Below are 16076 nucleotides of genomic sequence, written 5' to 3' on the forward strand. Positions count from 1 at the left end.
TGCCTGCTCTATCCACTCCACCCACAGGAAGTGTGTATGTGGGCCAGGACCGGGCTGGGCCCTGGGTACCTCGGATGGCCTGGGCAGATCAAATCTGGGTCCCTGGCAAGCATAGCTTCAGGAAGCCAAGGGCTGTTCAATCCAGGACAACAGGCAAAAAGTGGGACTGGATATATGAAACCTGGCATCAGGAATCAGGCCCCAGGAGACACTGGGCACAACCTGGAGAGGTCCATGGAGTGAGGCTTTTATGGAGCCCAGCAAGACTCTGGGTGGGGAGGGACTCAGTGCATACCTCCATCAACATGAGCAGGGCAGGTTCAGAGGAGAGGGGAGAAGGAATGAATAAAAGAAGGAAGGGAGAAGTGAGCAAGAACAAGCGTAGTTTACTACTTTACATGAGATTTAAAATCAGAGAACTACAGTGGAAAAATAGGGTAATGTTTCCTGAATTGGTTTAATTATTAAAACCTGATTATTTCCCTTACAGATAAATTAAGGACTTCCCTCTCTCAATACAGTGGATACATTTTTAACTCCCTTGATTATTCATGCCTGATTTTACTGCCGTGCTCTGGGTGTTCCACCCAGGTGTACCCAGACCGCAGCACTGCAGCACACAGCCAGCCGCACATCCCCTGGCCAGCTCCCTGCCCTCTCAGCCTGTGGGCCTGCTCTGGTCCCTGTGCCCCCTCAGCTTCAGGGCTACGTAGGCAAGGAGCACCAAGGACTACTGCCCCAGGGGGCAGCCTGCAAATGTCCTCCTGACTCCTGGGAGTTTCTGCTGCCTTATTCTCTGGCAGGCTAACTCCCAGACATGTGTTCTGCTCTGGCTCCCAGCACTACTCAGCAGAATTCAGTTCCAGCTGCCTACATGGCTTCCTCGTCTCTATTTCCCATGGCCACTGGCATTTCCTAGGGTGACCTTCCAAGGAAACCACTTGGCTTTAACTGATACATCTTTGCATGATGAAACATTCATCTATCATTTGACTTTTTAAGCAGGGAAAATAAAAGCTAAACATGTAGTTTTATATCAAACAAGGCATAGTATTGCAAATAACCTAAGTGCAAGTCTGTTCTTGCCAGCTTCTTTTGTTCTAATAAGATGTAAGGGGAGGGAAGTAGGGAGGGAAGGAGCCAGGGGGAAAAAGAGACAGAGAGAGAGAGAGAGAGAGAGCTAGTGAGTGCCTGCCCCGAGGACAGGGTGTTGCTGAGTGACTACACTGATCTGTCAGCATTGGCTCTGCAGCAGTGGGCTTTAGTTTCTCTTACCTTTTGCAGCGGATCCCTGCAGACAGAAGGGAAGCCCACATGTCCTTCACACTCTGCAGCTGCTGCTGAAGGGCAGGGATGCCTTCCGGAGAGGTGCTCTGCAGGACAGACTCCCCCCTGGTCACGACCATTTTCATCTGGATCTCTTTTTCCTGCTTCACGGATAACAGGGCCTGTAAAAGCAAATACAGAAGTCTCGTGTGTCATTTGCATGTTGAACACCTCTGGCTTTAAATATTCCAGAGTTCCCAAAGATTGTAGAATGACATGCAATTGTGTTGCGCCTAGGATCTCTCAAGGGTGGGAGAATCGCCTGCTGGTGAGTGTTGTTAACCAATCACCTGTCATCTGCTGGTGTCCAAGTGGCCTTGGCTTTGAGGGTCTCGACACTTCTCTGCATTATTCCTTCTTTCCACTGAAGTTTTACCTTACTGGCTTTTAATAAGAGAAAAATAGACTGCAGTAGAATTCATGCATTCTCAAAAATCTCAGGATGGAGAATGTGATAAATGGTAAGGCCCCTCGAGCCAAACAAAGACACGTAATTTATTTTGTGTATTAATTTATATATTTCAAGTTCTTCATGAGCACCCATCTTTTTCTGTTTAAGAAGGAAGTTTGACTCAAAGTTGCAACACTGGTGCTATCACCGAAGAGGCAAAGCCTCAGCTCTCTCCCTTTTGGATCTGGCCAACCTCTACAGAATCAGCTTCTGCCACTCACTGGCACCAATGTTTCCTGCAGCATAAAGGAGCTGCCGGCAATCTCTCACACACTGTGCGAGAGATTGACAGTGCTTTTGGCTTTTGCTGACAGTGCCTTTCTGGTGATCACTAGGGGCAGAGGGTATAAAGGCACTACATTGTAATGGAAAAAGTACAATGACGATTAAATAAAATAAAATTAATTAATTAAGGACATCTTTTTATTCCTTTGTCTATATTCAGATACCAACTATCAACAGATATATGGATGCTTTAACAGCTGTAAAACCATACTCATAAACTTCACCATTTTGGATATGATGTATAATTAACAAACAAAATCATATCTATGGTCCCAGCTTTGAAATTTTAGTGACATTACAAAATCTCTTGCTAACAATGTAAGTCATGTGGTATCCATTGAGCCAAATACAATTATGTGAAAGCTAGAAACTACTTTGAGTGATCTCCCAGACAATGCATTAGGAAGAAATTTTACTGACTCTAAAAAAAAAGTCACCATAGTCATAAAGAAGAATAGCAATTAAGTTGAGGGACTATAAACAGAATCAACACTGTCTGTTGATTCTGGCTTTTGCTCATGGGGCAGCCTTCTCAAATATCAGTTTAGGTATCAGACTTCTTGAGAAACCTGCTCTGACTCTTAACCCCATCCCTCCGGCCTGGCTCCACTCTGCATGCCTCTAACCATAAGCATCATCCTATCTGCTTTAGTGGCCGCTGAGTTTCAGCTCCAGGACCTGATAATGAAATCCTGGGGGACCACAGTGATATTTTGTTCATTTCTGAATCCTTGGTATGAAGGCAGAATGACAGTCTCCTAGAAGGCACGCAGTATATGAATGAGAGACGAACAAATGAAGAATCATTATTTTGCCATTAATGGAAACTAGCACCATATGTTGGGATGGAAAAATTGGCTAAATAATATAGGCAGGCGAGTCAGGTGAACATGATGAAAAGTGTTTTGCCCTATAAAATGTTTCAGTGAAATATTTCCTCAGAATAAATGTGTCAGCGATGTGATTTGAAGCTAGCCTCTTAACCGGCTATCCAGCAAATAACCTTCTTTGGGCTGCTATTTTATTTTTGCGAAGTGTTTCTGTGTGAACCTGCTCCACATGATCTAAGATGCTTAGGCCTGAGCAAATGGAGCATTCTGAGACCCCTGCAGCGAGAGGGAGACAGCAGCACCAAGTAGGTGGAGACTTAAGGGATCTTGAGAAAAACAAATTCTGTCAATTAGAGATATTTTTTCTAAAAAGGCATACCTCCAGCTTGAGCATCCTGCTGTCCAGCACACTTTTGTCGGACGTGGCGTGGCAGTAAGAGTCCAGCATGTGAATCGCGTCCGTCATCCAGTCTTGCAGCTCTCTCGCCCCGAGGGAGAACTGACTGTGCTCCGCCACAATTCGGTCCAGTCTGGACACTTTCTCCTGGAAACGACAGGCACAGTTTTCCAGCTGTCCATTCCACAGAGGCCGCACCGTCTGAAGCTACTCAAATTGTAGAGCTAACCATCTGTTTTCAATACCAGCGGCGGGCCCAGGTTCATGGGCTGCTCAGAGGTGATGCCCAGCTGCTTAACCTACGAGACGTGTGGACTCTTCCTAAATAGTAAAAGGGTGAGGCTCTCTAGGTCAGAGAGCAGAAAAAGTATAATTTACAATTACAATTTATAGTCCCTCAACTTAATTGCTATTCTTCTTTATGACTATGGTGACTTTTTTTTTAGAGTCAGTAAAATTTTTTCCTAATGCATTGTCTGGGAGATCACTCAAAGTAGTTTCTAGCTTTCACATAATTGTATTTGGCTCAATGGATACCACATGACTTACATTGTTAGCAAGAGATTTTGTAATGTCACTAAATTTTCAAAGCTGGGACCATAGATATGATTTTGTTTATTAATTATACATCATATCCAAAATGGTGAAGTTTATGAGTATGGTTTTACAGCTGTTAAAGCATCCATATATCTGTTGATAGTTGGTATCTGAATACAGACAAAGGAATAAAAAGATGTCCTTAATTAATTAATTTTATTTTATTTAATCCTCATTGTACTTTTTCCATTACAATGTAGTGCCTTTATACCCTCTGCCCCTAGTGATCACCAGAAAGGCAAATACCATATGATTTCACTCATGCGTGGAATCTAACATACAAACCGAACTAACAAGGAAAATGGGGACAGGCTCATACATGGAGAGCAGGCTGACAGCTAGTGAAGGAGGGGAGGTTAGGGGGAAGAGGGGCTGAGCAAAAAGGAAAAAGAGCTGAATTAATTAATTAATTTTAATTAATCAATCAATTAATTAATTTTAATTTTAAAATTAAAATTAATTTTAATTTTAGATTAAAATTAATCTAAATTAATTAGTCCTCAGTTAATTTTAATTTTAGATATGAACCAGATTTTCTAAAGACAAAAAAGGGAATTTATTTTATGTCTATTACTTTTTTCTTTCTTTTTATTTTTTTGCTTAATGCCCTCATCTTTTTACTCAGCCCCATAATCCCCCCTCCCCTCTGACAGCTGCCAGTCTGTTCTCTGTCTATGAGTCTGTTTCTATTTTGTTTGTTAGCTTATTTTGATCATTAGGTTCCAAATATGAGTGATATCATATGGTACTCGTCTCTTCTGACTGGCTTAGTTCACTTAGCATAATGCTTAATAGAAAAAGCATCTGTGCAAACATAGGCTATGTACTCCAAGTCGATACTAGTGAGATTGTGCCCACAGTGTCTTAATGAAGATCCAAATGAACAGAACCAACCAGAAGGGCGTCCACACTTAAACAGGGGATTCCAAAGTAAAGAAGACCAAATTACAATTTAGGACCCCTACATTCTAAGTCCTGAATGCAAAAGACAAATATAGGGAACAAATGTCACAAGCCACATAAAGCTTAAAGTAGGCTTGCCCTATACCATCTGTGTCATTCCAGCTGAATGCTCTAAATGAAACCAAGTGAGATGCCATATACTTTTTTCTAAGCCGTTAGAAAAGAAATTTAATCAGTGAAACAAATCATTGTCAGTTTTGACCTCTGCTCTCTGGATTGAACTACAAATCTCACTCAACACACCCTTGACCCCTATGGAAGGAGTAAAAGGAATTTTTAAAATGATCCCAAACTCATTTTATTTAGTCCACTAAAATTTAAATTGCTTTGAATGCATGTTTTTTTCTAAAGTAATTTAATCCGAGATTCCTTAGACCCCCGAACTGAATTTTGCCTTATGTTTATGCATTGAGTTTTCAAAACCAAAGCTCTGAAGAACATGCCAAGTCAGTATAAAAGGGCATGCTTTGTGCAATAACAGCAGAGATGGGAAGTCCCTTCAGTCCCTGAACCACCCCCCCACCCCCGTCCTGTTTGGACAACCACACTGAGATGACGAAACACGAATAATAGACTTAGATTGCAAGGCTGGGAAGAGACCAACAGGCCTTACTCTCCCGACCGGGACCGTGGGGCTGACACCCCGCCCAGTCCCACCGGGACTCTGGCTCTGTGACATCAGTACCACACTCACACACAGCACATGGTGGGCGTTACCTTTGTTAGATTGCTTAGCGCTAGATACTGAGCAGACAGCTGCGACACTCTGTGCACAAAGCTCCTGCTGGCAGCTTGTCCTTCCCACAGCTGCTGAGCTTTCTCTTTTAGCCTGTGGAGCTGAGGCTCGTAGCAGTTTATTTCCTCAAGGACAGACTGAAAAGCACAAGCAAGTCACTATTAAGAAGCTGGGGAAAAGCACATCGCCAACGAAGCTCTGGCCTGAAGGACATGGAAATCAACACTGGCGAGCCACAGGTGCGCCCTGAGGCGTTATTATTTCCAAGCTACACACAGTATGGACTGTAGGACAAAAAAAAAAAAAAAAAACGACCTCAAAGGAAAATCAGAAAACATAAAATCCATCGGAAATAGGGAGAGGGTACGCTCTATCTCAAGACAGCATCATCTAATTCCAGGGTGCTCGGCGGGCACCTGGACACACGTCCCGTACACGGGATGGGGATGAAGACGGGGCCATGCGGGACCAGGGTCTGGTCACCTGCAGCTTCTGCTGTTCTCTCCTCTTTGCCGGCAGGTCATACAGGCGGGTGCTGCTGTCACGCACCGTCTTCTCTGTTTTGCTCAGCCAGTCCTGGACAGGCTCAGCGCTCACTTCAAAGTCCTTCATCTGGATCTTGAGATTCTACGAGGTTTCATATAACGTTAGGCACAGAAAAGCATTTTAATAGCAAATGCAATCTCTTTCACTTGTCATTCAGTCTGGCCCTGTTGACCCTCTCCCATCTTCCTTGCCCTGTTCCTGATATCTGGGACCTTCTATCCTCTCCCTTAGCACCTGTATAACTTTTGAACATCCTTTAAGAACTTTTTATGGACTTGCTTTTTCTTTAAAACTGTTGTTCAGTTATAGTTGTCCCCATTTTTCTCCCTGTTGCTCTCCCCCACCCTGTCCAACTGGACCTACATTTTTAGAAAATGAACTTTCCCGTAACTATCCAGCCCACATCAGACTTGGCGCCCACTCTGTCACATTTGTTCTTGACAGTCATGCCTGCCATAGTCACCTCCGAGGGAGTTGGTGAGCCACGGGGACACTTTGGAAAGTTAAAGATGCTTCACGAAGTAAGACACTAAGAAGGCTCCTAGGGTATCTACTCAAGTTTAAGCTTCATGAGGTCAGGAATTTGGTTCTGTTTTATCATTCTCTGCTATAGCCTCAGAGCCCAGAATGGTCCTTGGCAAATGGAAGGTGCTTGGAAAATATCCATTGAATAACTAAATAAATTAATAAATTCAAGGCATTTCTATCTCCTTGCTGTTGGAGTCTTGTGAGGCACCAAAGGGCAAACTAAGGACCGTGATCAGAAATTTAATTCTGCAGAACCGAGGAGCAGAGCAACAGGGGCGTAGTCAGAAACATAGCACAAAAAGTTGGGGTTTTAGTCTAAGGGGTGGAGTCACAGGGTCTGAATGAGGGGCCTGGGAAACAGGACAAAGATAGCTTGATATTAAGCCAAGCAACTCCCCGTGTTCCTCATATACTTCCCATATACAAGGGTGCATAGGCCTCCCGTTAAATGTTCATTCTGTATGCTTTTCCAGTTATTCCTCCCATGACTCTAGTGACCACCCACAAACTCCCACGCTTATGAAATGTATTTATACAACACTTTGAGTCAGAATGCCTGGCTTTGAACCTTGCCTAAATGGCTTACCAGCGGTGAGAACTTGGCAGATTATTTAACCACCTTTTGCCTAATTTCCTCTTCTACAAAATAGGAATGAGAGCTCCCACCTCAGAGAGTGGTTATGAGGACTAAATGCGTTAATATATGTTAAGTGTCTACGACAGGCCTGGCACCAGTAACTGTTCAACACCACTATTATACAGCTCTGCTTCCTCTTTTGAGTTTTGCACTCATTTTAACTGCTCCTCTCCTGGCTATTGCCCCATGCATGTCTTGCAAATACATGAAGTTGAACATATATTAATTTGAATTAATTTTTGCTATCCCGTCCACTGTATTCATGTTTTCGTTAATGACTTCACCACTCATGCCATCTTCCAAACTACAAACTAAGAACTCAAACTTAACTTCTCTTCCCTGTGCTCTTTAATCCAATTAGTTACCAAATTCTGTTGTGTTTTGCCTTAAAGGTAAGTCTTCATCTATTATTGTTTCCTTATTTCAGGCTTTCATTTCTCTCATCTGGGCCATCATGAAAGCTATTTACTGTTTCCCATCATGGTCTCCACTGCAGTCAGAAAGTTGGCATGTTTATCTCCAGCTTGAAGACCTATACGTTCCTCACTTAACCTTTACAACCCGAATTTTGAGATAGAATTAAGCCCTAGTCTCCTGAAGCATCCTTTATATGCAATGAGTTAACCTCTCCCTTATGCACCTAGAATGGTACATGTTATGTCCATCCTTGGAAAAATTGAGAAAATAAATGCTGTCCTGGGGTTCAGATAAGGAACCCTGGTCGCAAGTCAAGGCCAATTTGCTTAGTATCCACAACGTTTCACTCTTTGGCTCTAGCTCCACCACCAGTCTTTCTTTGCGGCTCTTCCTCCCAAACTCCATGTGGATGTCAAACTTTTCAAAGTCCTGTTCACAGGTGGCACTCCTCACTCCCTGGACCTGCACATTCAAGTCCTTCTACCTGAAACACACATCAGCCTGGGCAAAGTTAAAGAATATTTAGCCTTTAGGGTTCAGTTAAAATGTCACCTCTCTGAAAACCTTCTTCAACTTCCCTTCTTTGAGTGACTATTGTATGCTGAACATATCTGTATTATTATAATCATCTCTTTATATACTGTTTTTTTCCTCTAGAAGGTGAGTTGTGTGAGAAGAGGAGAAAAAAAAACAAACCTCTTGTATTCCTGACATAGTGCCTGGAACATAATAGGCAATACTATGTGTGTTTTACTAATTGGAAGGAAGGAAGGAAGGAAGGAAGGAAGGAAGGAAGGAAGGGAGGGAGGGAGGGAGGAGGAAGGGAGATATGGAAGGGAGGAAGGAAGGCTATTCCTGACCTATTCATTTACTCTACTCCTGGACATCTCTTGAAATAGATAATGTTGCTGTTAATTGCTAGATGTACCACCCTCAGTAGCAGACACTTCAGAGCTCAGACCACATTGTATTACAGTCCCTGCAGATTTAAGAGCAAATTTCTAGGCACTGCACGAAAGATTATCACTCCCTATTAAATGGAGGCTGCCTATCACGAAAGAACAGCCAGCACACAGATGAGAATACAGTGGTCTTGGGTTAGGAAAGAACTGGGGAAATACACATTTTCTTTTTCTAGTATTCATTCTCTATTATTATTTTTCCCATGGTTATAATCAAATTAAGTATCTATTTTGCCAGGAAGAGTTGTTTTAAAAGAAAAAACTATTCTCTGTGTCTCTAAATTTTCCTCCAACAGAAAAGTTGGTACACAGAACAGATGGTCTCGTGAGGAAAAAATGCATTGTGGCAGTAATTATGTTATGGTTAAAGTAAATCCAACTTATGTTGTCTCTAGATAAAATGAAATTGTATAAACATTGTCTGTTCGCATACGTAACTACTAAAATCTACTACTTGATATTTGCATTATTTAAAGTATGCATCTCATCCATAGCATTTTGTAGCCTTACAGAGATACTTCTGCTTATTTTCCTAGAACAACTTTCAGAATTAAGGGATTTCAAGGGAAAGATTAAGTGACATGCTTAAAATAAAAACCAGTTGTTTCTTATGGACTGTGATAAGAGGCCCTACTATGTCTGCAAGCTACTTAATTCCTCATGGAGGCTCCCACTTCGGACATGGAGCTGTTTCTGGGCATGATCTAGCTATCCACTTGTATTTAGAGAGGGATGACCAAATCATTGACAAGGGTACCCAGATATACTGGGAGTGTGGTTTAAGGAAGATCACCATCACCAACAAACGACACAGAATATGTCCATGTAGTTGGTTACATTATACCTCCAGGGCAGATTCCTTCTGGTGAAGATTTGAATGGAAGTTTTTCCAATCTTCTTTTGAATTGGCCATTTTGGCCTGGATACCATTGGCTTTCTCTTTGGTCAGCAGAGCAGTCAGAAGTTCCCCTTTAGAGAGCATCACGTTTAGCTTGTGCTGTCCGTTTTCCCTCTCTGATGAAAATTCCTACAAGGAAAAATGTAAGACTGGGCACCAGAAAATGCTCTCTGCTTTCAAAGGCATTGATTTTTTCTACCTCTTTCTCAATAAAATCGCAGAGAAGGGATGAACAGTTTTTATTGTACATATTAAGTGACTAAGGCTCTATTACCATATCTGATGCCGTTACTGTAAAAATTAAATGCAAACATCTACTTAGAATGCTCAGGTACATTGCTTGTCACTCCATCCCTATTAATGTATATAAAATAGCATGCATTCATATAAATGGACTAGTTTCTCATCATGTCTACAGTCAACTGTTTCAAGCAGGGATTTAATTGAAAGTTGAGTTTCTTAAGCAAAATTTTAATAGGTTTCTACAATGATCTAGAGGCACCTTTTTAATTCACTGAAGTTCCATCATTAGAATTCATTAATAACACTTGTACCTGTATTTTCTGAAGACTTATTGAAACTTCATTAATATTTTGAGGTATATCAAAACATTTGGCGGTGGTGATTTTTGCATTAACCAGCCACTGCTGGAAATCCTTGAAAGCTCTTCGAAATCTTTGCTGTAAAATCTGTTCTTTATTCTGACAGCCCTTGGATGCTTGCAGACAAAGACTGAATCCACGGTTGGAAGTGTTTCATGGAAGGGAAGAAATGATAAGGGAAATTAAATTAATGTTTGATAGAATCCACGATTCTTAGAGTATGCATTCATGTCCTTTAGGGATGCATTTAATGATTAACTTATATTAATATTGAAATCACACTTTACTGTATACAAGCCTCTAGCTTCTGATTTATATGAAAATATTTTAAATACCAATTAAGTTCATGCTCACCAGTTATATTCTTTAATCAAGGCAGAAACTTTTCCACTGTATGTACTCAGGTCTCTGGAAAATCGACAAAGTTCATTCAGCTGAGACTTGAGACTCTCTGTCTCAGGCTCTGCTTTTTGCAGGGCATCCAGTACCTCCTATTGGGAAACAACGCAATGAAGGGGTAAGCACTTGGATTAGGTCATTTCCACATCTTTGTACTATAAACACATAACTCATAGTTTAGCTTATTAGTGAGGGAAGAGCCAACACAAATTCAGTAAGGAAATGAGGCCCCATTTCAGGATTGCCCTGTGGCAAATAATGGCACACGGCGAATTCGCATCCTTTTCTAGGCCTGGAAAGGCAGGCACTCTAGTGTGAAATGTTGGCAAAAAGTCAAGTGATCAAGTGGTCAAATAACTTAAAGTGGGGTGAGAAAAAAGAGGAGAAAGTAGCCTAAGTTGTTTCAAAATAGTCTGACTAGACCATCAGAAAAAAAAAATACTATTTAAAATGAAAGAGAAAGCATTTCAAAGGAAAGCAACACTTATTTTTGGTACCTATATTGCAGCCATTGATTTTGTGTAGTATGTAAAATTAACTTTCACATGAAAAATTCTTATAATCCACAAGTTTGATTTAAATAGTAATTCATTTATTTCATACTTTCATTCATATAAAAGCATGAATGAAATATTTTCTAAATGGCTGCCATGCACCAATCATTTTGCTGAATTCAGGGACCCCCACCCCAACAGGACTAAAGGTATGAGGCACATGAATAATCACAGTTGTATGAATATCTAATCCAAATAAAGTATTGGTGCTTGACAAGTACACCTCTGAAATGAAGGCAATGGTCCACAGAGTTACACGAAGGACTGTCATACAAAGAGCAAATGGCACCTTGGGTGTCAAACACTTACACAATTTCTAGCACTTTAGTAAGTGTCTTATAAGTAAAATTAGCAAGTCAATGACTCTCAGATATTTAAATGGGAGTGTGTGAATAGTGGTATTGCCAAGGTGAATAATAAGGAGAATTAAAGAGGAGAGACAAAAAGATGAGTAACTACTCAGAGAGCCGTTGCCATTACTATTTTTAATCCTCAGAGATATTTATCATGAGATGGCCTAGATTTGTAGGAAAACCACACCTTTCAACAAACCAGGCCTGTGTCTCACTGCTCATCCCAGTAAATGGCACCACTGTCCTCCACCTTATCGAAATCAGGAAGCCAGGCATCACCCGGCCTCACCCGTTTCCCTTCTCACCCCATGCACGAGCTAATGATGTCTGGTCTGTTCCGCATCGCAGAGCGCTCTTTCAATCAGCTACCTTTGCATCTTGACTCTCACAGCCTCCACTGACACGTCTGTCCTTTCTTTCCAGAATAGCACAATAGCCTCTTGATTTGAATCCTATTATCTGGTTTTCTCTCCTGCGTTTTCTCGCTGCTCAGTAATTTCGTGCCATGGTGCCATTCCTCCATCTCACAGATCCGGCCAGTGTGTGACTATCCCTCAAGACTCCCCTCAAGTAGTGCCTCCCCGAAGGATGCCTTGTCCTCCTCCTGACCTCCTAGGGGCCTCTCGCTGAGAACGCACAGCCACCTCTTGGCACTCATTGCTACTGTGTTCCCCCTGGTTCTGAGTGTGTTGGCCTTTCTACCTTGACTGTGGTCCTGAGAGGAGAGATGGTGTTCTCTTAGCTTTAAACTTCTTTATTTAGTTGAGTGCCAGGCTAGAGGTCTCTACAGTATTTTTATGCACGAGATTCATAACTCATACTTAGAAAGTTTCTCTCTGAAACTCCAGCTGTTAAACTAGTAACTATTCTTTTACCTCATATTGAATCTTTTATTCAAAGAGGAGCATTATAAAAACCAAAGAAAACTTACCAACGAAGTAAGTGAGAAACCCCAGAGACTCCAATGAGTCACTTGTCTATTTGGGGCTATCAAAAGTGAAAAGTTTTGACCAAAATTTTACACTGAATTTTTTTTCTCTAACTTCACCATAAATTAAAGGATATTATTAGAATCTTCCTTATATAAATATCAGGTTATACACTTCTGTGTCAGTGAAGTCCTGGGATGCATTTTTTCCCCTTAGAGGTTATTCAGGTTAGGAAAACTGCTAAATGTCCAACACTAATTGCCCATAGATATTAAAAGACAGGAGTTTTGGAAACACAGTGAACAAGAATTTTTTGTGATATGATTTATATAGTCTATAGATAATGAACCATTTTATTTTTTAAAAGATTTCTTGAGTGTCAGCATTTAATTGCAGAGGAGAAAGTAAATGCCTGTGAAGGCTCATGATTAATTATTATTATGATTGCTAACAATGACAAGCCACTCCTAACAGCAAAACAAAGCCACAGGAGCCTTGGCAAATTCATTATTTTGAAAAGCTTTCCCATGCATTCATTGTAGTGGGAGTATTGTCTCCATTTTTTAAACATTTAAAAGATTATTTCCAGCTTTATTGAGGTATTGACGTACATACAACACTGTATGAGGTTAAGGTGTAAAATTCACGGTATGGTACATTTATATATTACAAACTGATTACCACCATAAGCATCATTAGCTAGCACCTTTATCCTACCACATAATTGTAATTACTTTTTTATTGTCCCCATAATTAGATAAAATGACAGTATCAAAATAAGAAGTTTGAGTATTTAGAGGTAATGTAGTATTGTCATCCAAAGCCCGCGCTCCAGAGTTGAATCTGGAACTAGATGTGAGCAGGGGCTGTTGCCTTTGACTTGTTCACACGGTTAAAAACCTATTTACTTTTGCATTACTTTTTTGTAATAGGCCTCACCTATTATTTTCCCTAACAGTATTGATATTAAAAAATAACAATAGCTAAGAATAGTAATATAATAGAAATATAATTTAAATACCACCAAATCTTTTAAAAGTTTCGCCCATATTAATAATAGGAAAAGAAAGGGAAACAAAACAGAACTAAAATATTATAAAAGATTTTTGCCATCAGAGTGAATAATACTAACCACATGGAATCACTACCAACTTCCTCGTCCCTATTTTACAAAACAGCTTTCTACACTTTATTCTGGTGCTTAAGCCTAAAGGATAAGAGGGGCATCCAACAATATATATATATAAGCTAGAAACATTTTAAATAAAATAGCTAAAGAGATGATTATAAAGTTTCCCTTTGTGGTGTGCTCTATCTGTTCTGAAAACTTAATCAAAAACTAGACGATGTTGTTTTTCTACTGGGAAACTTACGGAAATACTACATGAGTTTCTTACTAGCTGGGGCTATTTTGAAACGTTTATAACATAAATAGACAAGAGAAGTTTACTAAAACTTCCTTTTAAGGACATCCACAATTCAGAGCATTATTAAACTGCAAATATCAAAAGAAAGTCTTTCTAAGATAGCATTTAACAATAAAAAGAGCAAGAGGGCCTCCAGCTTCTGCCCATTCTTCACTATCCCTTTTATGCTTCCTTTCCTCTCATTCTGAAAGGGCTGCCATTCGTTAAAAAAAAAAAAAATGTCCGGAAGGCAGCCCGTGAGCATGACATAGGAGTTCCGAAAACGGGTTAATTCCAGCACAACTGTCAAAACGACACACCGGAGAGGTAATCAGGGTGAAAACGATTATCTCCTAAAGTTGTGCTTTAGGAGATTACTAGATGTTTCTTTGAAAACTGTAAACTCAATCATTTAATTGTTGTAAATAATTCGCTGGCAGGAAAACAGCTATGACTCTCCGTCTATTTATGCCTCTACCCACAGGCCATTTTTCAGACTGAATGGCGAAATACAGTATTACAAAGTCTTACAGCCTAAGAATGAAAGTAGAATATTTCCACTAACAATAACTGTTTTCTGTGGCACATAATAACTTCTCTCCTCTATCTTTATTTTTGTAATAGTTTCACTTATGAGAAAAGAAAACAGATCTGATTTGCAAATGTAATTGGAAAAACTTACTTCTTCCAAGTCTGAGCATGGTGTGGTTTTAGTTAGCAAGGGTTTTTTGTTTTTGTTTTTGTTTGAGCAACAATGAGAACCAAACCAAATTTTCAGCACAGCCACCAACAGCAACCAGACAGCCAACTTACCCGTCCTTTCTTCCAGCACTCCACTATCTCCTTGTCTGTGTTCTTGCCTTCCAGGGCAGCTAGCTGCTGAGCCCACGATGTCAGAAGCACACTGAACTGCTCCAGGGCCTGCTCCAGTTGGGCCACTTGGCCTGAGAACTCCTGCTCTGAAAGGGCCATTTGGCTCACCAGGTTCTCGAGGCTGGTCTGTGTGTGCCGCACACTGTCTTCCCACTGCTTCCAGTCGGCACGAAGGGCCTGCATCTCCGAGTCCATGAGCTCACCCCCACCGGCCGTTGTATTCTGTTTCACTGCAGGAGCCAGTGCCTCCACTCTGCTTAGGCGGCTTGCCCCGGTCTCTCTGGAATCCATCAGCTCCTGCGATGGAATGTCACCATGGTAACCAAGGAGGCTGAGTCACAGCAAGTTTCCAAATATGTACGGAGGGGGACCCCATCCTGCTGGGAAGTTTTAGCAAGTGTGCCACAGGGAACCAGAATGGATCCGTCCACCCACCCCTAAGTTATAACAGCAGAGAATTCTCATCCTCAGGACCAAGGCTCCTGGCAAAAAACAAACTGTAGAAATCCCAAAGGTCCTGAAACAGACAAGATAGGGACCCTGAAATCTGGCATTGTTTGAATATGCAAAACTGTTTTGGTGGTGACTTAAATATTTGTTTATGGTATATTGCTTCTGTAAATACGCAAACCCATACTTCTCCCTAAATTAGTGATCTTCAACTTCTTTTTTTATCTCATGATATGCATAAACTAATTACCAAAATTCTGTGGCACACTAAAAATATATTTTTAGCCCATCTAGTAAGAAAATAGGTATAACTTTGATTCGTGTACACCAGATGGCTATTGTCATTTTTTTCTGTGACAATCCAAGGGACGAGAGGTCAGTGTCCATGACTAAATAGTCAGGTATTGCATGTTTTAAAACTTCTTGTGACACACGGGTTGAAAATCTCTGCTCTCAAATGACGGGCAAGGGAACAAGGATTGTAGCAGGACTGGGCTTTGCCCAGGGTCTCAATCCCATTCCCTGTCTAAGCACTAGATTTAAATACTCACAGTTTGCTTTCATGAGTGATATCCAAGCTAGAGTTCAGAGAATATCAATCGTTGAAAATCAGTTTCCCAATGTACTCCCTAACACATCATTCCCATTTTCTTTGGCATTAAAATGGGGTGTTTCACTACATGCTATCACTATCCACTCCCCCAGATTTTAAATAAATTAAAATGATCATTTTAAAGTGGTTTAAAAAAGCTTTCACAGGTATTCCCTTGTTTCATATTTAAACTCTTTAAAAATATTATATGAACATGCCCACACATGTATACACACCCCCCCCATACACACACACATATTTGGCTTTGCAGTCACCTGTTCTCAGTGGTTACTCCCAGGGGTGGGTAGGGAAGACAGGACACAGGAGGTGCTTACTTATTCCCTC

At 40.9% G+C, this 16076-nt stretch overlaps 1 protein-coding gene across 8 annotated transcripts in view; it reads right to left on the reverse strand.

Annotated features, from left to right (window-relative positions):
• SYNE1 (spectrin repeat containing nuclear envelope protein 1) overlaps positions 1–16076 on the reverse strand; it is a 407591-nt gene that overhangs the window by 196767 nt on the left and 194748 nt on the right. For 7 of the 8 annotated variants that reach the window (XM_037051212.1, XM_037051453.1, XM_037051376.1 and 4 more), the window contains 8 exons: positions 14630–14986; positions 10530–10666; positions 10128–10305; positions 9520–9702; positions 6069–6212; positions 5567–5722; positions 3272–3436; positions 1276–1448 (listed from right to left, as the gene is read on the reverse strand). In XM_037051212.1, the coding sequence (XP_036907107.1) occupies positions 1276–1448; positions 3272–3436; positions 5567–5722; positions 6069–6212; positions 9520–9702; positions 10128–10305; positions 10530–10666; positions 14630–14986 (1493 nt within the window). The remainder of the gene's footprint in view (positions 1–1275; positions 1449–3271; positions 3437–5566; positions 5723–6068; positions 6213–9519; positions 9703–10127; positions 10306–10529; positions 10667–14629; positions 14987–16076) is intronic. The other variant, XM_037051603.1, reaches the window with a different exon arrangement.

This window comes from Sturnira hondurensis, unplaced genomic scaffold, assembly GCF_014824575.4.
Source record: "Sturnira hondurensis isolate 20B ecotype Veracruz unplaced genomic scaffold, ASM1482457v3 Scaffold0000167, whole genome shotgun sequence".
Lineage (NCBI taxonomy): Eukaryota > Metazoa > Chordata > Mammalia > Chiroptera > Phyllostomidae > Sturnira > Sturnira hondurensis.